At 36.4% G+C, this 27,045-nt stretch overlaps 1 protein-coding gene across 2 annotated transcripts; it reads left to right on the forward strand.

Moving 5' to 3' along the window:
* Positions 1 to 228: 228 nt before the first annotated feature.
* On the forward strand, positions 229 to 25,903 carry si:ch211-183d21.1. Of its 2 annotated transcripts, none has more exons than XM_073941106.1 (13): positions 229 to 466; positions 6,476 to 7,336; positions 10,040 to 10,220; positions 10,300 to 10,442; positions 13,781 to 14,028; positions 16,541 to 16,849; positions 18,264 to 18,525; positions 21,057 to 21,234; positions 21,998 to 22,158; positions 24,171 to 24,245; positions 24,329 to 24,475; positions 24,755 to 24,851; positions 24,982 to 25,903. In XM_073941106.1, the coding sequence occupies exons 2-13, from the start codon at positions 6,493 to 6,495 to the stop codon at positions 25,043 to 25,045; spliced, it is 2,709 nt and encodes a 902-aa protein (XP_073797207.1). In that variant the 5' UTR covers positions 229 to 466; positions 6,476 to 6,492; the 3' UTR covers positions 25,046 to 25,903. The 2 variants fall into 2 exon arrangements, with proteins under 2 accessions (XP_073797207.1, XP_700108.4); XM_695016.10 differs by lacking the exon at positions 229 to 466 and adding an exon at positions 2,242 to 2,366.
* The last annotated feature ends 1,142 nt before the right edge of the window (positions 25,904 to 27,045 follow it).

Raw genomic sequence — 27,045 nt, forward strand, 5'->3', positions numbered from 1 at the left:
GATGTACACTGATAAATGAGATAGGGTTTACTTACCACAACAGCTGGTGCAGATAAAGTCTTTAATCATCGTTTTCTTATCAGTGGGAAATGGCCAACAGAATTCTGGGAGTAACGTTAAGAATTAACCGACTTAATTAATGTATTTGTATAATATAAGTTCATCAAAAAGCTTACAAACTGTGAAGATGATGAAAAATTGCCAATCCATGAGCCACATTTGACCTTTAAACAGGAAGTATTTGAAGTCCGTCTCTTGTTTTTGGATGACAGGATCTGCAAAAATGTGTAATGTAGGCTAAATGTAAACTACATTTTGAAATGACGTACATTAACAAATGTTTTCGCAGATTTAAGGCCTACTTACCTTCACACATTTCATAATTCACTTAGGATTAATTGATAAAACGTAAAAACGGCGAAATTTTCGGTTAGTTAGATGACGTCAAAACAAACGGTGATTTAAGGTATGTACAGCTTTAAATTTCCCGCCCTTCAGGTCTTCATTATTCTCTACTAAAAATGGCTGTTATACATTTTATTATGATTTATGGAAGAAATTTAATGAAATATAACCAGGTTTAAGCCAGTTTTTAGGATTACATTTTAAATACATTTAAATATTAAATTCAGTATGATTTAGTAGGCCAGGCCCGTAGCCAGAGGAGTTCAGTTGGTTCGAAAGACCCTCACTGACAAAGCTCCAGAATTTACCCAGAATTTGTCCCGTACATGAGCTCATTTGTCCTATTTTGACTGCTATACCATAATAAATTATAAAAATGCCTATGAAAATAACCTATTGAAGCTGGCTTCAGCTGTTGCTTCGGTGTGACTTCAGGTTCCGAAAGCCCCAAATTCAGCGACTGAGGAAAGTTAAATGTGCTGGCCTAGTTTGTTATTTGCTTAATAAATGAGTTTTTATATTAAAACTTTAACAATTCCTATTTTTTTCTAATGGTGATGTAATACATTTGTATAAAAAGTATTTTAAAATATATATTTCTTTATTCTAATCTTTAAGAAATGTTTTTGGTACATCAAAACTTCTCGTTATGATGACCATCCGACAAGCTAATCCAGCAAAAAAGTATTGCTTAATATGTCACTAAAATGCAGTATTTAAACCTCATAATTAAATAGAAAATGAGGTGAACATCTGCAAAAAGGTCCACTTTTTGAGAAAAAATAACCACCCCTTTCACGAGCATGGCTACGGGCCTGTAAGCTATATAATTATATATTTGAATAAGTAATTCATGATAAGGTGTATGGTTTTACACTGAGAACACAAGAAAAAAAAGGTTTTAAGAAAAAAAAATATTTTATTAGTATTAAAATTGTTAGTCTCTTTGAAAAATAGTCTACAACAAAAGAGTGTTGGTGTTTATACATCTGTAAGATTAACACATGCTTAAAAAACAGATGTCAATATTTTATTAAAAATCTGCAACAGTAAAAAAAAACAATTAGAGTAGTTGGCACTGGCAGATAAAAGTGCACGTATCAGTGACTATGTCGAAGGAAAATTAATTAATGTTTTTGATGTTTTACTTTTTTGGCCTTCATTATTTATTTTTGCTCACGTTTAGTCTTTTAATATTAAAATACCAGTGTTGAAAGAAAACACAGCTCAAACCAGCTTAAGCTGGTTGTCTGGTTTTAATAATAATAATAATAATAATAAGGGGTTTTAATCATTTCCAGCCTGGTCTTAGCTGGTCAGGCTAGAAAATGACTAACCAGCTTGATTAGCCTGGTTGAAGCTGGTTTTATATGGTCATCTCCCAGCCTGACCAGCTAAGACCAGGCTGTAAATGGCTGAAAACCAGCATGTTTGACTAGCTAAAACCAGCCAACCAGCATATGCTGAATTAAGCTGTTTTTTTCAGCAGGGTAGTCTGGTATTTTAATATTAAAATACTAAATGCGAGCAAAAATAAATGATGAAGTTCAAAAAAGAAAAACAACAAAAACATTCATTCACTCATTTTCCTTCACTCTCTGATTTATCAGCGGTCGCCACAACGGAATGAACCGAAATAACAAAAAACAACTTTTTGTTTGTGTTGTTGATTTAATATGTAGCTATTTTTGAGTAATTGTCCCAATAGTTCTGTGTACTAGAACTCAACCAGTGATGCATCCAGAGTGAAGCAATAGCACACAAAGGACAGAGGCATCATTCTGGGAAGTAAATTAGGCTAGCATTAATGTCTCCGGGAATGTGCGTGAGTACTCCAGATACACCGCCCACACTCGCGTGGAAGAGATCGGATCGGATCGCTTCTTCCTCCACACAAATAAAAAGTTGCTGAAACTCCACCAAACTCTACCAGATCCCATAAACAGGCACCGGGACACGCGGTAAGCAACACTTCTCCGTTAAACCGATCTCATGCGAGGATCTCACGATTGTTCTTTGTCACTTTCTCGGATCGAGTGTTCTGTGATTTTTTTTACAGTTGCGAAATCGAGCGTGTCTTTTGTGATGGCAAAGTAGCCTACTATATCTTGTAGATGAATGTATTTTAAAGTCTCAGCAACACACAATGCTTTCGTAGTGGAAAGTTGTGAAGTAAATACATGTTAGTTTGACGCGATCGTCATTTGTTTCTTGATGTTTTCCAGATTTTAGTGTGCAACAAGTCTCCGCACCCATCAGCATGGTTCCCAGAAAATCTGTAAACAATACTTTAAAATGCATGTTATGACGTAATGATGATCGTGTTGTATGTTTTGAGTGGCATATAATCATACTGCATGAAGTGTATAATGGATTAGACAAGTGACAAGTATTGTGATCCTGTTGCCTGACTAACATGAATGCGTAATTATAAACAGTTCAGATTGTTCACATATGTTTATGTGAAAATAAGTGAAATTAATTTCTAAGATTGAGCATGTTGCATTTGATTTTGTTACACACTACTCTCATTAAAATGCAGGGGTGGACTGGGACTAAAAATCAGCCCTGGCACTGTAGCCACACCAGCCCACATTACCACACCGACACAGCCCCACCCAAGGGCATGCACATTCACTACAATATTGGTGTACAGATGGTAAAATTATATAAGCAGTACCTTATTTAAGAGATATTTAAACATTTAATGTATGTGACTGGAACAAAAGCAACCCATTTATATATGCAATCATGTCATTCATTTTTTTTTCCGGCTTAGTCCCTTTATTAATCTGGGAATCAGCAACTTATCCAGCATATGTTTTACACAGCGGATGCCCTCAAAGCCGCAACCCATTATACTGGGTTACCCAATTCACAATTGGCCTACCCAATTCACCTATAGCATGAGGAAATCCACGCGAACATGCAAACTCCACACAGAAACACCAACTGACCCAGATGAGGCTCAAACCAGCGACTTTCTTGCTCTGAGGCGACAGCACTACCTACTGCACCGTCACACTGACCCCTTTCGAGACCAGTTCAGTAAATTTTATGTATTTGGCAATATCTGACTTGACTGCATTTCCCTTTTTTTTCACTTACTGTTTGTTTGACATTCTTGCCAGATTTTGATTACATCTGAGAAGCCTCAGATTGGGTCGGCCCATCTCGAAACCAGCCGGTTGTTGCCAATTGGGTCAATGCCCTGCTAAAAAATCCAGCTTAAACCAGCCTAGGCTGGTTGACTGGTTTTAGCTGGTCTACCAGGCTGGTTTTAGAGGGGTTTTGGCCACTTCCAGACTGGTTTTCAGCCATTTCCAGCCTGGTCTTAGCTGGTCAGGGTGGAAAATGACCAGCCAAATCCAGCTAAAACCAGCTTGACCAACCTGGTTTAAGCTGGATATAGCTGGTTTTGGCTGGACTCCCAGCTTGGCTAGGCTGGTCAAGCTGGTTTTAGCTGGTCATCTCCCAGCCTGACCAGCTAAGACCAGGCTGGAAATGGCTGGAAACCAGCCTGGAAGTGGCCAAAACCCCTCTAAAACCAGCCTGGTCGACCAGCTAAAACCAGCCAACCAGCCTAGGCTGGTGTAAGCAGGATTTTTCAGCAGGGTGCTTAACATTTACTATTATTCTTACTATTATCACCATCATCATCATCATAATATTCACATCTCGCACAAGATAAAAGCTGCCTACATTTAAAAAACAATACATATGAAAAAATAAATAAATAAAATAGGTGACCGGCCCACATTTAAAAAATGGCCCGACTTTCTGGCATTTGCCAGAATTGCCAGATGGCCAGTCCGCCCCTGTTAAAATGTATAGAAATTTTGCATTCAGAAAATTAGTGTTAGCGTACTGTGCAGCTATACATATACTGAGGTAGGATTGAAATTATGGCAAGCCGTTTTAACTTTTATTCCTTCTCAGGATATGTATTCTTCATACCAACAATTAAATTTTTGATATCAACAATTAACATTCTTGATATCAACAATTCAGTTCAGTTTAGCTTAAAGTCCAGTGGATGTTTAAGATCTAGTTCTTCGTTACTATAGCAATATGAAGAGTCCAGTTCATTATTCGGATGTCTAGTGCAACAGTTCTGGAAGTGAAAATCCCATTTATTTTCTCCTTAAGGGACTTTTTTCTTTATTTCTTTTATTTTTTTAAATATTTTTTTTATGCTGTTGTAAACTTTAGTTGACATTGTTAATCATGGCTTAAAACTTTGTGACATTTTAGTAGCTTATACAATTTATATACAAATATAAGGAACATTCTACCAGAAACATACATTAACTGTCCTTGAAATAAAACATAAATAGAGTGAATAAGTAATGCATCCCAAACAATTTCTAAAATGGACTGATGGTTGATTTCAGTGAGTTGTTCTGTAAAGGAATATCATTCATTTGGTTCTCAGATTTTTTTTCATTATTAATAACACTTTAGAAATGTATAAACCCTTCCATTGTCCTTGTCTTCAGCCCAATTGAACCTACAGCTTTAATAGTTTTATCGGTTGAGTTTAGGGAGGGAGGCGGGTGGTGGTATCGGTCTGTCAGTCAAACAGTCAGTCTGTCATTCAGTCAGTCGACAATGGCCTCTGGTGGATTTAGACGAGAACAGCAGGCGCTAATGGCACTCGCAAGAGAAATTTTAGATCTCTAAAAGCGTACACAGTGTCCTCTGGTGGTCAAAAAAAAAAAACGTAGCTTCTGGAGCGTATTTGATGCTGTCCGAAATGTATATAGGGCTTTGTAATCAGAATGAGCCTGGGTTGCTTTCATAGTGTTTGTTTTTACTACTTTGAAAGTCAATGGTTCCAGGATTCAGCATTTTTCAAAATATCTTCCTTTGTGTTCAATAGAATAAAAGAACACAAATGTAATATAAAACCACTTGAGGGTGAGTATATAGTGAGTAAATTTCATTTTTTTTTTAGGTGAACTATTTCTTTAATACTACCGTATGCCAAAGCATTCATTAACAAAGTGTTGTAACTACTATAGTACTACTGTATATAAGTAAAATAACAAAAACAACTCCAATTAATTGAATAATTAGCTATTTTTGAGTAATTATCTCAATAGTTCTGGAGTAGGCTAAGTGTACATTTCCGCAACATTGCCCACACTCAAATAAATAGTGCTTATGTTGTTTTGAAATCATACAATTAAAGTCAATGGTTCCAGGTTTCAGCTTTTTTTTAAATATCTTCCTTTGTGTTCAATAGAATAAAAGAACACAAATGTAATATAAAACCACTTGAGGGTGAGTATATAGTGAGTAAATTTCATTTTTTTTTAGGTGAACTATTTCTTTAATACTACCGCATGCCTTAGCATTTATTAACAAAGTGTTGTAAATACTATAGTACTATATAAGTAAAATAACAAAAAACAACTCCAATTAATTGAATAATTAGCTATTTTTGAGTAATTATTTCAATAGTTCTGGAGTAGGCTAAGTGTACATTTCCGCAACATTGCCCACACTCAAATAAATAGTGCTTATGTTGTTTTGAAATCATACAATTAAAGTCAATGGTTCCAGGATTCAGCATTTTTCAAAATATCTTCCTTTGTGTTCAATAGAATAAAAGAACACAAATGTAATATAAAACCACTTGAGGGTGAGTATATAGTGAGTAAATTTCATTTTTTTTTAGGTGAACTATTTCTTTAATACTACCGCATGCCTTAGCATTTATTAACAAAGTGTTGTAAATACTATAGTACTATATAAGTAAAATAACAAAAAACAACTCCAATTAATTGAATAATTAGCTATTTTTGAGTAATTATTTCAATAGTTCTGGAGTAGGCTAAGTGTACATTTCCGCAACATTGCCCACAGTCAAATAAATAGTGCTTATGTTGTTTTGAAATCATACAATTAAAGTCAATGGTTACAGGTTTTAACATTTTTCAAAATATCTTCCTTTGTGTTTACCAGAGGAAAAAAACTCAAAGATTGTTGGAACAAATGATGATGAATTGTAGTTTTTGTGTGAACCGCCCCTTTAAAGAATAACCTCTCTTCTGTTTTTCTCCAGCTTTAGTTTTGCATGACATGCTGAGAGTTTCAGGCCGGGCAGCAATCATGCACATCAAACTCAACTTGTCCTTTTTGACCCTCATATGCCTTTTTAAAGACACAGCCCCATGTTTAATGATCAGCGAGGTGAATTGTGACAACCCCAAACTGGACACTAAGGAATTTGTGGAGCTCTACTACAACGGGACAAACCCTACGTCTCTGGACGGATACACACTTGTGTTTTATAATGGCAACGGTGATGTGGCCTACCGGGTCATTGATTTAACAGGACACCACACAGATCAGAGAGGTTTTTTCCTGGTAGGATCTGCTGAACTAAAGCCCCGTCCTGCCATCTCTCTCCCACCCAACTCTGTCCAGAACGGGCCTGACGCCATCGCACTTTACGGACCCAATTGGGCTCCAGTTCCTGAAGGAGGACACGTTTCTGGAGTCGGATTGGTGGATGCTATTGTATACACTTCTCGAAAATCCTCTGAAGGCGCTGATGGTCTTGCTTCAGTTTTGACTCCCGGTTCGGTTCCATACCTGGAGGATGAATCGGCTCTGGAGGGGGACGAGTCTATTCAGCGCTGCTGGGAGTCTGGAAACTTCTGGACGTTTTCCACTGGTGCTCCCACACCCGGTTGGGTCAATCAGTGCCTTCCGCCGACCCCTGCACACATCTGGATCAGTGAAGTGGATATTAGCGGGTCAGAGCAGAAGGGTGTTGTGGAGCTCAGTGTCGGGAAGGCAAACGGATCCTTCACTTTGGTGCTTTATGATGTGACCACAGATCTGATTAGCTTGAGTGTCGAGTTCAGCGCTAAAGAAACCGGATTCTACACCGTACCTGTGAATACCGCTGCTTTGACAGGTAAAAAAGACACTTTTTTAACGTATTTGCAATGTCATTTCTGGTCCCACTTTTATATTAATATATAAAATAATTTATTATATTAATTAAAATATAATATAATTTATATTATATTAATAATATTTAATAAATATTATATGCTTTTATGGCCATTCTCACTGTATAAAGGTACCAAAAAGCGAACCGTACCACTTTCCAAAGGGTGCCTAGCACAACAAAAGGGTACCAAAAGGCGGAGCTAGACACGTAGCTGAACGCTATTGATTTACAGACAAACGTCACTAGCCTGTAGGGATGTAACGGTATCAGAATTTCACGGTACGGTAATACCTCGGCATTAATGTCACGGTACAGTATTTATTGAATCATTTACAGGAAAAACAAAACTTATGAAAATACTCCAAAAAAGTGCCAAAAGTGTCAATGACATACAAATTAGCCATCTATCTGTAAGCTTTGAAACAGGAACTTCAATTTTAATAACAAAAAATTATTAAACCATGTAAAAAAATTAAGTTTCAATTTTGTATTGTTGAAAACTCATCACATTCAACATTTAATCACTCACTCACTCACTTAGATAGAGATGGGTTTTAAGGAAAATGATCATATGACTATAATCTGGTAAAAGACAGATTCAGTAGGCGCGCGACAACACCGCTCTTGAGTATGCGCGCTCAACCTCCCCTTCCCGCTTTACAGTACGTGTGCGACAACACCGCTATTCAGTACGCCCGAATGAGAGATAGAGAGAAGCAGATTTGACCTGTCGGTGGGTGCACATGGCTCCTGAATAGCATACAAGAGGAATAGTGGATTTTTAAAAAATTTATTTCCACAGTCTTTTTTACTTTAATGCACTGAAAAGAAAAAAGGTTAAACAAATAATAATGAAAAAAACAGCGTTTAAAACCAAATTATGTTTTGTTTGTCACAAATAGTTAACTATTTATGTCATGTTGGTAAAACGTGTGTTTCAATTTAGCTACCACCACAGCTATATTTCAACCCTCTGGAAAGCACTGTGTTATTATAATTGTTTTAATTTATATAATTTTAGTGGTTGTGATTATATTTTATGAGTTATTTTTGTTCTTTGTTATTTTTAAAAAATTAGTTTATTTTTTTATTTTATTTAGTATTTATTTGTCATTTTCTCCCCAAAATAATTTTTAAGTATGTTTTATATTTTATATAATATTTTTTTAGATATGTTTAAGGTAACAATAATAGTTTTACCATAAATTTTCCTCCATTTTTAGCTTTTTTTGATTAATTTAATTAAACAAAATGTCAAATTGATGAAAACAGCTTGCATTTGAACACATTTTTAAACATAAAAACTTTAACCACTTAAACTCTGCTGCTATTTGGGCATTTCCGCCTGGATTTTGCCTACCCAAATTTAAAAGCTTTCCAAATCCACATGCAGAGGTGTAAATGCAAAAATTTGGTCTCATTTTAAAGAAAACCCTTTGAATTTTCATAAAACACTATTGAAAGTGTTTAAAATAACTGTATATGTCGTCTGTGATATAATAAACACCTAAAAAAAGAGGTGCTTTTTATATATTTTTTTATAAACTCAAATTTGAAAGTCTACCTTTTAGGTTCTGTGTGGTCTAGCGTGCTGTAATTAATTTTGTTGGTTCCTGCTCATGTCTGTAATCATAGGAAAAAAGAAAAATGTCTCTACCATAATCTATGCAAAAGTTATTGCATTCCAACTGATGAGAGGTGCTGTACAAGATACAGAGACCGATCCTTGTTTTCATATTTCACTATTTTTTTGTTTTATCAAACATAATTCACTGTGTTTGGACCACATCAGACATATAATAGGATTGCTTATGCACATCACCTCAAAAACAGAGGAGAATGGCCCTGAAGCACACAGCATAAGGTAAGAGATGACAGCTGTCTGTGCTATCTGGGGCTGCTTATTGATCATGAATGTATTGTTTACATTTCTGCGCCATGGAAACACCACAATTCATTCAACAACTGTTTGGCATATGAATATCATTCAGTAAAAAGAATGCTAGAACTGTATGAGCACCGGCAGGAGCTTTCATTCGAGCTATAACTTGTACATGTGTCTTATGTAAAATATGAAAATGAACCTGCCTGTATGTAAAATACCTAGCTCGGGAATCTAAAATACTGTGTATTTAAGTGTAAATAACTTTTGTACAGTCGAATAAAAACCAAAGGGATGCATATGTGCATAAAATATAGATTCTACACTTTTAAACGAAACCACTTACGGGGGTCTGGTGCAACGCTAGCCCTTTAAATCTGAAAGTGAAAGTCGATGACGGTACCGGGTCCGCAGAGTTTAAGTGGTTAAGTTCCAATAACTAAACTTTTTCTGTCTTTGCCACAATGACGGCACATAATATTTGACTATTTATTTAGCAAGATACTTGTATTGAGCTTAAATTTTAATTAACCCTAATGGCGGACGGCTGCTTATCACTCAAGGCTGTTTATGCTGTGTTTAAACCACTTATAAAAGTTCATTTTTGCATAATAGGTTCCCTTTAAATAAATTAAGTTCTTAAAATAATATGATTAGGGTTAATTTCTTTCTCTTTTTTTTAGCTTATTTCACTTCAGGTATTTTCTAAATGTATCTTTCCTCAAAATATAGCTTTTAAATTGATAAACATGTTATGTAATATGTATTATGTGCTCTTTCAGTGCCACAGACTGCTGCATTGGCGTTGTATAAAGGCTCAGCATCAGACTTCCCTAAGGACGGCCCCCTCAGCCATGAGCAGCCAATTGATGCCTTCGTTTATGGTGACTCCTCACACATGCCCGGAAACAACCTGACAGAGACTCTCATACCAGGGAGAAAAGCCTTCATGCTTGCAGAAAGGTGATCAGCACGTGCCATAGAGTGCAGTAGGATTTACTGTGTGTTCTAGTAAACATTTATTCATGTTTGTGTGCTGCAGTTTCCTGACAGCAGGTGTTCATGCCAGTCGATGTGGTGTTGCCGAATGGACGAGAGATCCAGAACTGTTTGTGTCGAGACCCAGAAGTCCCGGAAAAGCCAATGACTGCGTTTGGTTTCAGTCCTGTCCGCTTTACTTGATGAGTATGTTTAACAGAACCATATTTATTCATATGATATTGGCGCAATAGCCTAGTGGTTAGTGCGCTGACATATGGTGCAGCAGCACTTTAGGGCGTCCTGAGTTCGAATCTTGGTGTGGTGAGAAATCGAGTCCCCCCTGCAATCGAGTCTGCTTAGGACCCCAATGGATTGTCTGCGTTGAATGCCTGATCAAAAACTATTTTACTTCTCCACAGTGCAATTATAATCACATTTGCTGCTTTTTATAGTCTATTCTGTCTTGACATTTTAACAAGACTAATCATATTAGTAACATTAATATCGATAACTACAAGTTACTAAAGATATTCTAGTTCAAATAACTGAAACGTTTGTAAACATTAAATGTTGTCTTTTTTGATGTTTTTGTATTTATATGTAACATTATATATTTACATAAGCAGTCGTAGCACGTCGTAGGCTATCAAAAATAAAAGCTTTACATATGCCTTTAGTTGTACGTCAGTATCCGAAATTATAATGCTCTTTTAAATTACATAAATTTAAAATGTAATAAATTTCAGTGCATTTACAGGGCTCGAAATTAACTTTTTTACTTGGTAGCACCGGTGCTCCCAACTTCAAATATTTAGGAGCACCAAAACAATTTTAGGAGCACCAGAAAAAATTTAGGAGCACCCACCAAAAATTAAAGAGCACCGCTGCAAATAGTTTTTTTAAGGGATTTATTGTATTTTAAAACAACATTAATAGGACTGACAAAAACCAGAAACAACTATCTAACTAAAGCTGCGAAGACTTTGATATTTGTGTGCAATAATTCCAAAATTAATGTCTAATAATTAGGCCATAGAATATTAATAATGATAAAAAATGACAATAATAGTAACAATGAATTACATTTCTCATTATGATACTGCCTTGAATGTGCATGAATGTAGGTTATCTGCTATAAAAAGTCTGTTACTTTATAAAAAATAATTGTATAGTTTGCATCAAACAAAAATGAAGCATTGCAGTAAGAAAAATTTATTTTGCACTGCTGTTTTTATATGCATGTCAATTTAATAAATAATATTTCTGCTACTAAACAAACAAAAGATTATAATAAATCATTCAATTCAATGCTGAAAGCTGCAAAGCAGTCATCAGTAAATAAATAAAAAAATTATAATATACACCTCAAAAAAGAATAGACAAAAGAAAGTAAGTAAAGTCTCACTTCTATCACTCTTTAAAAGTTTTGGTTTCAGTTTGTGTCAATTTAAAGGTTCAGTCTGAGATGATCTTCATTTTTCTGTGTTAGTGGAAAAGCTGGCGAGTCAGCCGACCCAATTTATGAGCAGGTTGAGCAGGATTCTTGCGGTGACCATCGGCCCAATACCGGTCTTTGTTATGAGCCGCAGTTTCAGTGTAAACTTAATAAAGGCGAGCTTCTTTGGCGATGATATGTACAGTATTAGATTTGACTTTTAGCGGACATTTGCCCTGAACACGCAGTAAACGCAACGCATCGAGATTCGGGCGCCTTCTCCAAGAAGCGCGTACTCGATTGATCTCAGCTGGCGGATCATTATTCACCACGTGACGTGTCATGATCGCTCTCATCTGCGCCGTAACTTTAGGTGGAGTTTGCAAACCTGCATGCTTTAAGTTTTCACTATTCAGCCGTTTGCATTTCCCGTGGTCATAAAAGCTCCTTCCCTGTCATCTGACATCTGAATACCGTGAGTGAATGACAGCTAATATGAACCAATATAAGAAGAGCGATTCAGCACGTTTTTGCAAAAAATCAAAACAGGTCGCACTACAACCATTATCTGCAGTCGCACTAATGCTCCCATATATATTATGAGGTCGCATAGATTAATTTTAGGGCGCATATGCGACCAAAATGGTCGCAATTTCGAGTCCTGATTTATATATATATATATATATATATATATATATATATATATATATATATATATATATATATATATATATATATATACTGTATATATATACTCTGTGTGTGTGTGCATATATATATATATATATATATATATATATATATATATATATATATATTATAAATGCACTGAAATTTATTACATTTTAAATTTATGTAATTTAAAAGAGCGTTATAATATATATATACAGTATATATATATTATATACCTATTAAAGCTCCACTGAACCAATAGGATCTTAGGCGGACCCAATTGTCAGTGGGACCCAATTTCTTGACACCGGCTCAAGAAAAAAAAATCCCCTCTCTCTCTCCCTCTTCGGCTTCTGTCTGAAATACTGTCCTATCCACTTAATAAGGGCAAAGAATAAAGGCCAAAAATAAATCTTAATAAAAAAAGTCTCTAAATGAAATAAATTAAGTAATGATTAATATATTAACTATTTTCAATATACTATAGTCATTTAAAGTAAATACTAGGGCGGGCAAAGATTAATCGCATCCAAAATAAGTTTGTTTTGACATTATATGTGTGTGTGTATTATACACACAACGCACAAAACTTTTTTTGCATAGATATTTAAATTTATATATAATTTGTGACGCATACATAAATTTTCCTTAGCCTTAGTCGCTTTATTCATCAGGGGTTGCCACAGCGGAATGAATCGCCAACTTATCCAATATGTTTTACACAGTGGATGCCCTTCCAGCTGCAACACCCTAAATTGTCCGTAGTGTATGTGTGTGTGTGAGTGTGTATGGATGTTTCCCAGTGATGGGTTGCAGCTGGAGGGGCATCCGCTGCGTAAAAACATATGCTGGTGGTTCATTCCGCTGAATAAATGCTTGAAGGTCTTTTATAAAATATTTACAAACGTCCAAGGTAAATAAATAAATGTTCCCATAATATCCACACTCTACTTTGATGGCTATACTCTGCTCTGATTGGTCAGTTGACCCAGTCTGTCGTGATTTCATTACCATATATAAAATTAATCTTTTCCTCAACACTTGTTATGCGAACAATAACAAGCCTAACAGGAGCATATTCATATAATCTCTCACATGGAAGAATACCATAGTAATGTATATTTAATTCTGTCCTGTATTTAAATCACAATATGGTAAAGTGTATCATACTGTGTATACATATATATATAGATTATACTATTTATAATACCTTGTTAATGAATGCTTCAGCATACTGTAGTATTAACTATAGTGATCAGACAAACTAATAATACTGTAGTATACTTTAGCTTTTGCTACAGTAAACTGTGGCGTAATGGTAGTATAATAAAGCATATAGTTGTAGAAAAACTGTACAGTATTGGGTTGTTTATATTACTATTCCTATCGATTATAAATTACTGTGGTATTTATTGATGTGGGCTTGTTGTTTCAGCCACTTTTGAAGGGTCTGGACACATCAAGCCCCCGATTCACAGCCAGGTTGATTTCCTGCTGAATGAGATCAACACCGATTCACCTGGAGGAGCCGAGGATGAGGAGTTTATAGAGTTGTGGCATCCGTCCGGCTCCCGTATGTCACTGGATTTCATCTGGCTGGTGATGATCAATGGACTTAATGGAGAAGTATATTATGGACTGGAGCTCAATGGATATTACACTGATGATGACGGATATTTCCTGGTGAGTTCATGCATACTTACAGATGTGATGCAAATGAGGTTAAGTTCCAATTAAAGATCTTGTAAAGTGCAGTTTTTATTCGATATGTGAAGTAATCTCAAGTGAAACATGAGAAGAGGGCGGGACATAGAGTAGCTCCTCCCATTTGAAAGAAAAACAGCCAATAGCGTTTTGTGTTTATCACAGCTCTGCCAGTGAGAGCGGTTGAGCTACAGCACAACAATTGAAAAGCAGATGTGAAGTATCTTGATTGGTCAGAAGATTTGATGAGAAACTGTAGTATTGAACTGAAGGTGGTGTTAAAAAAAATCATTGATCCATTTAGGTGGAAGTGACAAACTGCAAGATTTGGATGTTTATAATTTCTAAAAGCAAATTTGGTTATTGTTTTCGGAGCAGGGGCATTGCTAGGGTTGAAAGGGATAAGGTAGGGCTGGGCGATTTGGCCTAAAAACAAAATCTTGATTAATTGATTTTTTTTTTATTGGTGTTTAACGAGACAATACATCATATTATACAATAAAACATAGGAAAAATTACAGATTGTCTTATTTTTCTTATTTTCCCACTCTCCCCTCAAAATAAAATAAATTAAATGTATGAATTATAAACAAACATATCCTCTGAAAGAAAAAAATATAATAAATTAAAATAAAAGAAATTCTTCTAAAAAATTATAGATGAGCAAGTTTACAATAAGAGCAAAAACAAAATATTAAAAGTTCAAGGAGTCAATATTTCCTTTATTCAATTATTTACCATGTATTAGATCTGATATCAACTGAACAGGGTAAGCCTTTGATATAGGCTAAAACAGGGTTCCAGGTCTTGTAAAAAGATTTGACAGATCCTGCAAGTTAACATCTTAATTTCTCAAGTATTATATATTTAAAGATTTGTCGGATCCACATGTCATTTAATGGAGGAATCACCTGTTTCCATTTGATAAGAATGGCTTGTCTAGCTAAAAGAGTAAAAAAATCAATAGCCTGGCGAGATGCAACAGTCCAGTCAACTCTCTGTGAAATACCAAAAAGGGCTGTCAAGTGTAACTGAACATTTTAACTCATTTACAATAAATGAACGATTGTTTTATTTATTTATTTAATTTTTATTAGTCCCCATAGTTCCCCATAGTTCACTGACAAAGCCTGATTTATACATCTGCGTCAAGTGACCGGTGTAACCCACGGGGACAAAGTGACTGTGTTTACATGGACATCTGTAATCGAATTATTTGCCAAATTATTAAATGTTGGACTTTAACTGCAGTTTTGCTCTTTCATTCAGGGAACACATTTGTGCCCCTCGTGACAAACGAGAAATTTGATTCGAGGAACTGCTCTGAGCGTGTATTTTTCATGCAATGTTTGATACCGCATGGCAAATGAGAGAAAAAAATAAACTCTGCATTTCTCTGTAATTTAGATGCACTCAGCAGGTAAGCCGCGTGTGTTATTCTGCTCACAAAATACGGTGAAGATCCTACACGACGGTAATAGTTTGGTTGTAGTGCTAACATGTTTACACTCGGTGTAATAGTTAGTTCGATACGAACAAACTGAATAAACAAAGAGCACTGATCGCTCACTTACCAAATCTGTAGAGACAGGACAATCCACAGCAACTAGAGCCGTGTCTTTATTAAGAGGAGACAAGCAGCAAAACCTCTTCTTGCAGAAGAGAAAAGCTCTCGGGCAAACAATGTTGCTTAGACACGTAAGTTATTGTTTTCGTGCGTCGCGTACACTGTAATCCACATGCAAGGTAAGCTGAGCTCTCACAGAGAGAAAATGAAAACAAAACTTGACTGCAGTAAATTATGAAAGCAACACTGCACGCTTGTTTTGCCAACACAACGTGGCGTCTCTGTCGTCTACACTGTAACATTAATGAATAATAATAAAGTTGCACAATAGAGCGCGCTGATTGGTTTGAACCAAGCCTTACTCATGCATTAATGCAGCACACTCAGAGACGTAATACGGTACTGACGTCCAGTCTGCATGCTGGAATACAGGCTAAGATCTCATGGCCGTGACGCAGCTTCAAAAATTCGTTTCAAACCGGATGTACGAATTTGCTCGAAATAACGCAAAAACAACCAATTTTCACTTTTTAGTGAGATATATGTGTCCTGATAGTGTTTTTAGCAGTGTGGGACACATATACGACTGTCAACAGCTCAAAAAATGTGTTTTGGTGTTTCGTGACCCTTTAAGTCCTTGACACAAGAGCTGCGTTAAGTGGAATACGCGTGATGTATGTGGTAATTCTAAGTACGTGGGCAACAAAATAAATGTTCTACCCCCTATCTTTTTAAGTGCAACATTTTCCAAAAGATCAAGCCCCCCTCGCAACAGCACTGTTTTTTAACACACTGGATTAAAAAAAATATCATAACATATTTAATAAAATCATCAAATGAATGTTCATAACCACTCAGAATGGCCTAGCAACTGCGCTGTCAAGGTTTGCATATCTATCTATAATTATTATTCTCTTTTTTCAGATCGGCAGCTCTAAGGTGGCCCCTGACATCACAATCTCATCCAACACCATTCAGAACGGGCCGGACGCCATAGCCTTGTACCGCAGCAGGGGTTCACAATCTGAGGAGCATATGGATAGCATGCTCAGTGGTTTGCTGGATGCAGTGGTTTACCGTGGGCGTGGCTCTGATAAGAGTACTTTCAATCCTGAGCTGATGGAGGCTCTGTCTCCAGGACAACTCCCTCTGCTGGAGGACATCAGCGCTTTAGCCACAGACGAGTCTCTCAGCCGCTGCAGCAACAGCAAACGCAACCTCAGCGCTTTCATGGTGAGCGAAAGAAAAATTGTTAAAATTGTTTCAATGAGGCAAGTTAAGATCTTTTTTATTGGCCCAACCGTGCCATTCGAAATTTTTATTTTATTTTATTTTTTATTTGCCTAATAATGGTCTTAAAAAGTCTTAAAGGGCACATAGTTACCCCTTCTTTATAATTTAATATTAGTATTATGGTTCTTCTGAGTGTGCCAGTTTAGGTTCAGTTTAAAACACAGAGATGTGTTTATTATAATGTGTTAAAAAGTGTCATGTTGGGGGCGTTTACACAGCTCGCTGTTTTAGGGGTGTGTTGCTTAACATGAAAATTAGTTTCAGCTTCTCTCCCAACGTAGCAAGGGGGCGGAGCCAAGAGCTCACCCGCTCTGTGTTTTCAACAAACAGGCTTTGAGAAGCAGCATAAGTGAGAGGATCAGAATTCAGCTGTACATGTACGACTCAGACACAGACCAAGCAGAGTGTACACAATCATTTGTGTCTTTGTATAGTTTTACAGACAACTGTGTGCTAGCTTCAAGTGCCGAGCTTGTACACCGAGACTAATTACCAGGGCCAGATGGAATCTTTTCTGCTATTTCTGCGGAGAATTTTGGTTAAAATCTGCGGATTTCTGTGGAATTATTTTGGGAGTATCATAACTAAAACCTTAATTAGTGAAATAAAAAGTAATACATTTTTAACTTTTATTTCATGTTTAAATTGCGAATCTAATTAGATTCACTTTATTTGGTAAACAAAGCAAGTTTCTCATATAATAAATATACTAAAAGAGAAAATATTACTGTACAAACTGCATTGTACATAAATCAGATGAACATTTTCAATGTTGGTTGTTGGTCATCGGCCGAAGGGGTGAGGGTAACCCAGGAGCTCCACTCCAAACTCCGAACGCACAGAAATGAGCTGTCAGATCCCTCCCTCCCTTTTTATACATGCTTTTGCGACCAGCAGCCAATCAGAACAGGGAATCACGCCGGTATGGGAGCCTATGAGACAACAGAAAAACAAGGAGGCGGGACAAAAAGAAAAGGACAGAGTACAATCCGCAATAATAAATAAATAAATAAACTCCAGTCGTAACAATAGAGCAAGGGATATGAGGATATGATGACGTGCTTGTCAATTAATATTGGTGGGCGGGGCACACTCCTACGTCAAGTTGCAGACGGTCTGAAAAACGCACCAATTGGTCCACTGTTTTTATGTTGCTAAATTGAGAAAAAAAGGACTGAGTGTGTTTATATCACCTCAATATGACGGTCTATACACTATACTAACACACATGTCCGTCCAAACAGCTTGAAAAGTAGATTTTTTTTTTACCTTAGGTGCCCTTTAAACTTGGCTTGGTGAGACCCGCAGAAACCCTGTTAAATGCATGTGTCTTTATTCCTACACATGTGCTCAGGTCGCAGCTCCAACACCGAGAAAGCCGAATGCGTGTCCTCCACAAGCCCCTGGGGCTCTGATCATCAGCGAGTGGAGTGGGTTTTCTAGAAACAACCGATCGCAGGACTGCTTCTTTGTGGAGCTGAGCGGTCCGCCGTCCACCCCTCTGAACAGACTGATTCTGGTGTTTTTTGGAGAAGATGATCAAGTTTGGAGCGTCCCGATCAGAGGCAGCACAGGAGCGGACGGCATGTACCTGATCTCCAATGATTCCAGAGCTGGTGAGTGTGTGTGTGTGTGTGTGTTTGATTTGAAAGTCTCTTCTTCCCTAGGCTTGTTTGTGGTGTCTAAGGGTGTGTTCACATGTACCAGGTTGTGTACTTTACAGTTTTGCTTTGGGAATTAGTTAATTATAAATAACACATATATAGACATGTATTATTCATTCTGTCATTTTCCTTCAGATTAGTCCCTGATTGTCAGAGATCAGAGTGTAAAATATACGTTTATTTGAGTGGATGGACACTTGAAGTGATTATTTATTTATTCTTTATAAGTGTTTTGTATGTTTATGTTTTATGTCTTTATGTCCTTTTTTGTGTGTGTGGCACAGTTATTAAATCAGAAGTCTTGAAATCTACCGTCGAGGATAAATAAAGTAACCTAACCTAACACGGAGAGAACATGCAAACTCCACACAGAAATGCCAACAGGCCCAGCTGGGACTCGAACCAGTGAACTTCTTGCTGTGAGGCCTTTGTGCTAACGGCTGAGCGATGTTCCGTCCTATAGACACGTATTATGATTGTAAAATATAAAGTTGAAGTCAGAATTATTCTCCCCTCTTTGATTTTTTTAATAACAGAACAAGGAAATTTTCACAGTATGTCTGATAATATCTTTTCTACTGGAGAAAGTCTTATTTGTTTTATTTCGGCTAAAATAAAAGCAGTTTTTAATTTTTCTAAAAACATTTTAAGGTCAATATTATTTGCCCCTTTAAGCTATATATTTTTTCGATAGTCTACAGAACAAACCATCATTATACAATAACTTGCGTAATTACCCTAACCTGCCTAGTTAACCTAATTAACCTAGTTAAGCCTTTAAATGTCACTTTAAGCTGTATGGAAGTATATCTAGTCAAATATTATTTACTGTCATCAAATGAGTTATTAAAACTATCATGTTTAGAAATGTGCTGAACAAATCTGCTCTCCTTTAAACAGAAAAAAATATATAAATAAATACACACACACACACACACACACACACACTTGATTCATTTTATTTGGAATGACTAATACTATTAAAACAACACAGCATCCAAATAATCGTAAGGAGCCCATAATGTTTCACAATAAAAGCAGAATGCAACCATTGATGATCTTTTGCGTGGCACTAGACACTCAATCCATTTTACGTGCAGTATTAAGTAAATGGATTAAGGATAGAGATGGCATCGTCTTCTCCACACATGAAGACTGCCTATTATTGCAGATACAGAACAATACTTTGCAATTTGTTTAGAGTTTTTTTTACTGAGTCCGGCAATTTGTAGTCCTCTCACACACAGTTTATGAACATGCCCAAGGCTACTGTAAATTAAAACCACCAACTTTGTGTTGTAGCCACACACTTTCAGAGCATTCACTAATGGTTGATATTTCAGCATTTTTTCTGAATAGCACAGATCCATGTATGAGTCAAAACAACAGCCTACTTCCATAATCAGAACGTTTTTCAGTACTTCATCCACAACAACAATATCAGGAGTGTTTGGAAAATCTCTAATGACAGCACTCAGAACATGTGCATTACTGCTCAATGATGGAAACCAGTTCATTCGTACAGTCTCGTCACACACACACACACACACACACACATATATATATATATATATATATACAGTTAAAGTCAGAATTATTAGCCCCCTCTAAATTATTATTAGCCCCCTTTTTTATTTTTTCCCCAATTTCGGTTTAATGGAAAGCAGATTTTTCCAACACATTTCTAAACATTATAGTTTTAACAACTCATTTCTAATAACTGATTTATTTTATCTTTGCCATGACAGCAAATCATATTATACTAGATATTTTTCAAGACACTTCTATACAGCTTAAAGTGACATTTAAAGGCTTAACTAGGTTAATTAGGTTTAATAGGCAAATTATTGTATAACGGTGGTTTGTTCTGTAGACTATCGGAAAAAATTTAGCTTAAAGGGGCTAATAATCTTGACCTTAAAATGGTTTTTAAAAAATAGTTAATTAATTATTCTAGCCAAAATAAAACAAATAAGACTTTCTCCAGAAGAAAAAATATTATCAAACACGCTGTGAAAATTTCCTTGCTTTGTTAAAAATCATTTGGGAAATATTTAAAAAATAAGTCAAAGGGAGGCTAATAATTCTGACCTCAACTGTATATTTAAACTTTTAAATCATCCCCAGAATAAAAACATTTGTGTGTTACTTAGAGATAATGGAAGTAAAACTAATCTGAATGCAGTACTTTAAATGTCGACTAGGTGGCGGGTCAAAATCACAAGTGGCTAGACGTGACTGCACAACAGTTATAGTGGGTTCAAAAATAAGTTTTTTGGCAGGCTAAATCTCATTATATTTTTGACATCGGGAGGAGGAGGGAGGAGGACCAGCAGTTTGAAACGCCAGCAGTAAAGTATTTTAATGGATTGGAATGAATAGAATATGACTTGAGACTGTTCTTATAGTGAGATGAAGACAGAATCAAATAACGAATAAATTCTAAAATGTCTAAATTTGAGATGTTTGCTGTGTTTGTGCAGATCAGGGTTTGCCGGTGCTCGGTCATGTTGCTGCAGTGCTGTTGTGTTTCGAGCCATCAGGATCAGGCGTTTATGGGAGCAAATGTCATCATTTGGACTGGCTGATTTTTTCAGAAGACCCAACGATACTAAAAACTGTCCAGCACAACACAACCCGCTTCGTCTTCACGCCCTTCAGGTTTGTTTGAGATTTTATTCAATTATTAATTTTCCTCCGGCTTAGTCCCTTTATTCATCAGGGGTCGCCACAGCAGAATGAACCGCCAATTATTCCAGCATATGTTTTCCACGGTAGATGCCCTTCCAGCTGCAACCCAGTACTGGGAAAAATCCATACACACTCATACACTACGGCCAATTTAGTTGATCCAGTTCACCTAAAGCGCATGTGTTTGGACTGTGGGGGAAACCGGAGCACCCGGAGGAAACCCACTCCAACATGGGGAGAACATGCAAACTCCACACAGAAACGGCAGTTGACCCAGCTGGGGTTCGAACCAACGGCCTTCTTGTTGTGAGGTTATAGTGCTAACCACTGAGCCACCGTGTCACCTTGAGATTTTATGTTGTTTAAAAAAAAACATTGTGCATTTATGAATTGTGAGTGGGCTTGACAAACCACCTGTAGAAAACGCACTCTTTTATTCCTCTGACACTTTAACCAACACTTACACCAGTTTTTGCATATTTGCACCAGATGATTCTTATAATCACTCAACATCTCCAAAAATATTGTGCATTTATGAAATGAGCTTCACACAGGTGAGTGGGTTTGACAAACCACCTGTAGAAACTCTCTCTAAAAAACTCCCCTTTCTTACTCTAGCACATAATTCTCTAGGCACAAACAGTTGCTATGTATAATGATCACTCCGTGTGTGTATTGCCTTTTCTTGTTGAATCACTGAATGACATTTGGGATGTGTTTTTTGTGTGATTAGTGCGCTGTCTTTGTCTCGATGTGCATCAGAGGGGCCTGAACTCTGGATCTCGTCTCCATCCACTCCACGTCTCCGGAATCACTGCCCGGATCCGGCCTTTTCCAGCGCTGTGGATCTGTGTTTAAAGCCAGACGATCAATACTGGCACAGAGACACCCACAGTGAGTGTTTCTGAGGAACTGCTGTATGTGAATGCTAAATTGCGGCATGCTACTGTAGACAGTAAATGCAGAAATGCTGGTTATTCAATAGAATGAAAAGTAATAAATGCAGAACTGCTGATTATACAAATGCAGACTTTTTTAGATTAATAAATGCAAAATTGGTAATTATATCAATGCAGATTTATGAGATAAATAGATGCAAAATTGCTAATTGTATAAATTCAGATTTTTAGATAAATATATCCAGTATTTCTACATAAATAAATGCAAAATTTTTAATTGTATAAATTCAAAATTGCTAGATAGATAAAAGCAATATTGCTAATTATATGAGTGCAGATTCGTGAGGTAAATGAATGCAAAATTGCTAAATATATAAACAAAGTAATTCAGTATATTCATAAAATATAAACAAAAAATCTATTTAATATTAATAATATATATAATATTTTTATATATATATATATATAATACAAAAATATTTATTTTAAAAATCCTGTATTCTTTACACATTTATAACATGAATCAGTTTTTGTGAGTAAGGTTAATGATGGTTTGGTTGTTTTGTAAGTCACAGCTCATCAGAAATTGTATGTGTATGTGTCAAAATTCATAACACAAGCACAGACATGCCGAGCACACCCTGACTATTCAAAATACCGCAATGACACAATGATGTGACATCCTTCAGGTTTCTCAAACCTTTTCTTGTATAAGGAATTTGCAGGATTCTCTTCAGTAAACACATTTGTTACAAATCATTTAAAATAAAAACGGTTCTTCCTGTTCATCAAACACTCCTGAAAAATTAACTTCCACAGAAACATAAAGAACATTTAAGTTTAAAGTATTTTTTTGTTTAAAGCCGTTTTGTTTGGGTTTTAAAGGAATGGTTAATAAATAATTAAAATAAATTAAAAATAAAATAAGATAAGACCGCATTTAAGGATGTTGTTACGCATGTTTTAGCACATGGAACCTATTTCTAGCATATTTGTTTTTATTGATTTGTTTTTGCTAGCATGTTTAGCTCATTGCTGCCATTTGTAGCAGTTTCCCTGCTGAAAAAAAAGCCATTTCCAGCCTGGTCTTAGCTAGTCAGGCTGGGAGATGACCAGCTAAAACCAGCCTGGCTAGCCTATCAAGGCTAGGAGCCCAGCCAAAACCAGCTATGTCCAGCTTAAACCACGCTGGTCAAGCTAGTTTTTGCTGGTCATTTTCCAGCCTGACCAGCTAAGACCAGACTGGAAATTGCTAAAACCAGCCTGGAAATGGCCAAAAACCCCTCTAAAACCAGCCTGGTCAACCAGCTAAAACCGGCCAACCACCCCAGGCTGTTTTTTTTTTTTTCAGCAGAGCTGTTAGCATGCTTTATCATGTTGCCAGCATCTGTTAAGATGATTTAGCACATTCTTAACCGATACTACAGATTTTAGCATATTTTGTTGATTTTTGATTATTGCTAGTTGGAACTTGTGTAATTCTAGCTTTTTAGCATTTTGCTAGGATGAACTAGCCTGTTTTTAGCATTTCTTAATTTTCGTTTCATTTTTTCTACGATTAATTAGCATGTTTCTAGCATTTCTGACAAAACTAGTATATGGCATGTTGTTTTCTCACATGATTAGCTTGTTGTTTTAATGAATTAATATTGCGTCACATGAATTAGAATGCTGCTAGCATGTTTCTATTGTGCATAGCACATGGCTAGTATGAGCAATGTGTTGCTGTGATGTTTAGTATGGGGAGTTTGAATAAGGATGTTTTATTATTATTATTGTTATTATTATTAATTCAAGAACTACATATACAGAACAATGCCAGGGGTGTACATAAAATATATGAGGAGCATAACAGAGTTGTTTGAATTAGCATGTTAGGATAATTTTTAATATCATTTTAAAATTGAATACCATTTGGTTAGCATGTTTTAATTGTTTGTAGCACATCACAACGACCATTTTAATAGGTGATTATTCTAATAATACTGAGTTGTTTACCTCTGTCAGATTGTGCGCAGGATGGATTAGCAGTTTTATTGGAGCAGTTGTGTAACTGTGGGATCTCAGGGCTACATGTTAAAGGTGAGATACTAAGATACTAAGACTCATTATTGGTGTTAACATGTTGGAGATGCAGCTGCTAATGACTGATTTCCTCCTGCTAGATGTGAATGTGTCCTGTGAAGCTGCTCATTTGTTTGCACACGGATCTGTTCTTGCCGTTTCTGACCAACAGAGGGAGCTAATCACTGAAGCACTGAACAACAACACGCTCCAGTGTTCATCTGCACATGAGCGACAGGTTCATGGAGGTAATCACGTGCCTAATTACACCCACACACACACACACACACACATATATATATATATATATGTGTGTGTGTGTGTGTGTGTGTGTGTGTGTATGTATATATATATATATATATATATATATATATATATATATATATATATATATATATATATATATATACACACACACATATATATATAAACACACACATACACACACTAACATATGTTAATGTCACATGACTGTTTATATCATGTAGAAGTCTGGTGTTTATATTGGTGTGTGTTTGTGTGTTTAGCGGGGTCATCAGTGGCGCTTCAGGTTGGTCTTGTAATGGTGGCGCTTCTGCTTTTTGCTCTCGGTGCTGCTCTCTTTATCTACTTCTACAAAAAAAGGTGAGGACAGATTGTGTTGTGTGTTTTTTCAAGCGATTCCTCATAGCACCATGAAAAAAACGCTGGATGATGAAACCCCAGCATGTCATGTCAACATGGCTCATTCTGTGCATATTTTTTGCTTCGTCAGGCGTCCCGCTGACTACCTCTCCATGCAGCTGAGTGAACAGGCCGAGACGCCGCTCGGACTCTAGTGTGTGTGCGTGAGTGCGCATGTGAGCGTGGACGCATTTTTGCAGGATCATAAATGTTTATTTTTTTAAAAACAGAGATGAATGTTTTTACAGGAGATGAAAATTGAATATTTGATTATGCAATTTTGACACTCTGAAGGTTCAGGATCTTTAATGTTTCAGAAGCATTCTATTATTGAATTCAGGTGTTTTATTGTTGATGTTTTTAGAGCTGTGGCAAAAAAAAAAAAAAATGTTTGAAAAATTGATTCTCTGAAAATTGTTTAAAATTTTCTAACTATTTGAGCTTAGTTTTTAAATAACGGCTGGCACCCTTAGCTAATTTTTAACAGCAGACAGCGCTCCAGACTAGTTTTTAACAGTGGATGGCGCTCTAGAATAGTTTTTAACAGTGGATGGCGCTCTAGAATAGTTTTAAACAGGAGACTGTGCTCTAGGCTTGTTTTTACCAGCAGACGGCGCTCTAGACTAATTTTTAACAGCTGATGGCACTCTAGGCTAGATTATACCAGCAGACATCACTCTAGGCTAGTTTATAACAGCAGAGGGTGCTCTAGGCTAGTTTATGACAGCAGATGGCACTCTAGACCAGGGGTTCCCAAACTTTTCAGCCCGCGACCCCCAAATTAACAATGTCAGTGACTCGCGACCCCCATTTTTCAAGGTGGTTATATAAATATATAAACCTTGTAGACACAACTATAGGCATGTATAAACATAAGCACATTGACAACACATAAATGCAACAGTCTATTAACCATATATATTTTTTATATTCATTTATTAATTTATAATATAAAAAGTAAAGGCTGATGACTGATTTTTATTTGTTTATAATAGATAATAATAATATAATAATAATTTTGTTTGGTCCCACATCATATTGTTGCCTTAACTAATATGTACTTACACAGGTATTGATAGTTTGTTACAATGCACTTATTGTGTAAATACGTGTATTTACTGTGTTCTTATGCTTGATTAAATACATGTATGTAATTACATCTGTAATTAACTTTTGTAATTACATTTGTAAATACACTGTTGACCATCCCTTACACCTTAACCTACCCTTAAACCTACCCATGCCACCAAACCTGTCCATAACCCAACCTCTATCCCAACTCAAAAGCATCACAAGTGTTCTCAAATACATTATAAACACAGTAAGTACATTGTATTTATTTTGTGATGTTAGTACATAGTAGTTAAGGACACTTAATAAAAAGTGGGACCCATGGTTATTCAAATAGTTTAATAAAACTTATTTGAGTTTTGGAAATCACCAAGCGACCCCTTGTCATTGTTACGCGACCCCCCAGGGGGTCCCGACCCCCACTTTGAGAACCACTGCTCTAGACTAGTTTTTACCAGCAGACGGTGCTCTAGACCAGGGGTTCCCAAACTTTTCAGCCCCTGACCTCCAAAATCACAATGCCAGTGACTCGCGACCCCCAATATCCTCTGAGGTGCTTATAAATACAGAAACCTTGCATGCAATGGTGCACACACACACCAATAGACCCAAGTCTATTCTTCGTTTCTTTTTTTTTAATGTATACAGTGCTGTAAATGGACCAGAAAGTTCAACCTGGTGCTATAAAATCAATCCGCTGCATCTGATGCTATTGCTGTGTATTTAATATAATGTACCCCAGGGGTCACAATCCAATAAAACAGGGGTGCTCAGCCCTGTTCCTGGAAATCTACCTTTCTGCAGATTTCAGTTGCAGCCCTGCCTGTAATTATCAAGTGCTGTTCAGGTCCTTATTAATTGATTCAGATGTATTTGATCAGGGTTGGAGCTAAACTCTGTAGGAGGGTAGATCTCCAGGAACAGGGTTGAGCACCCCTGCAAAAGAAATATAAGCTATTATAGTAACTATATAGTATATATATTTTTCTCTTCAGTAGGTTATGAATAAAATATGGTAAATCTTGTGGTTTAATAAAAATAAATCGATTTTTGGAAATCACCAGGGGACCCCCCTTCATTGTCC

The sequence above is a fragment of the Danio rerio genome, chromosome 24 (assembly GCF_049306965.1).
Source record: "Danio rerio strain Tuebingen ecotype United States chromosome 24, GRCz12tu, whole genome shotgun sequence".
NCBI lineage: Eukaryota > Metazoa > Chordata > Actinopteri > Cypriniformes > Danionidae > Danio > Danio rerio.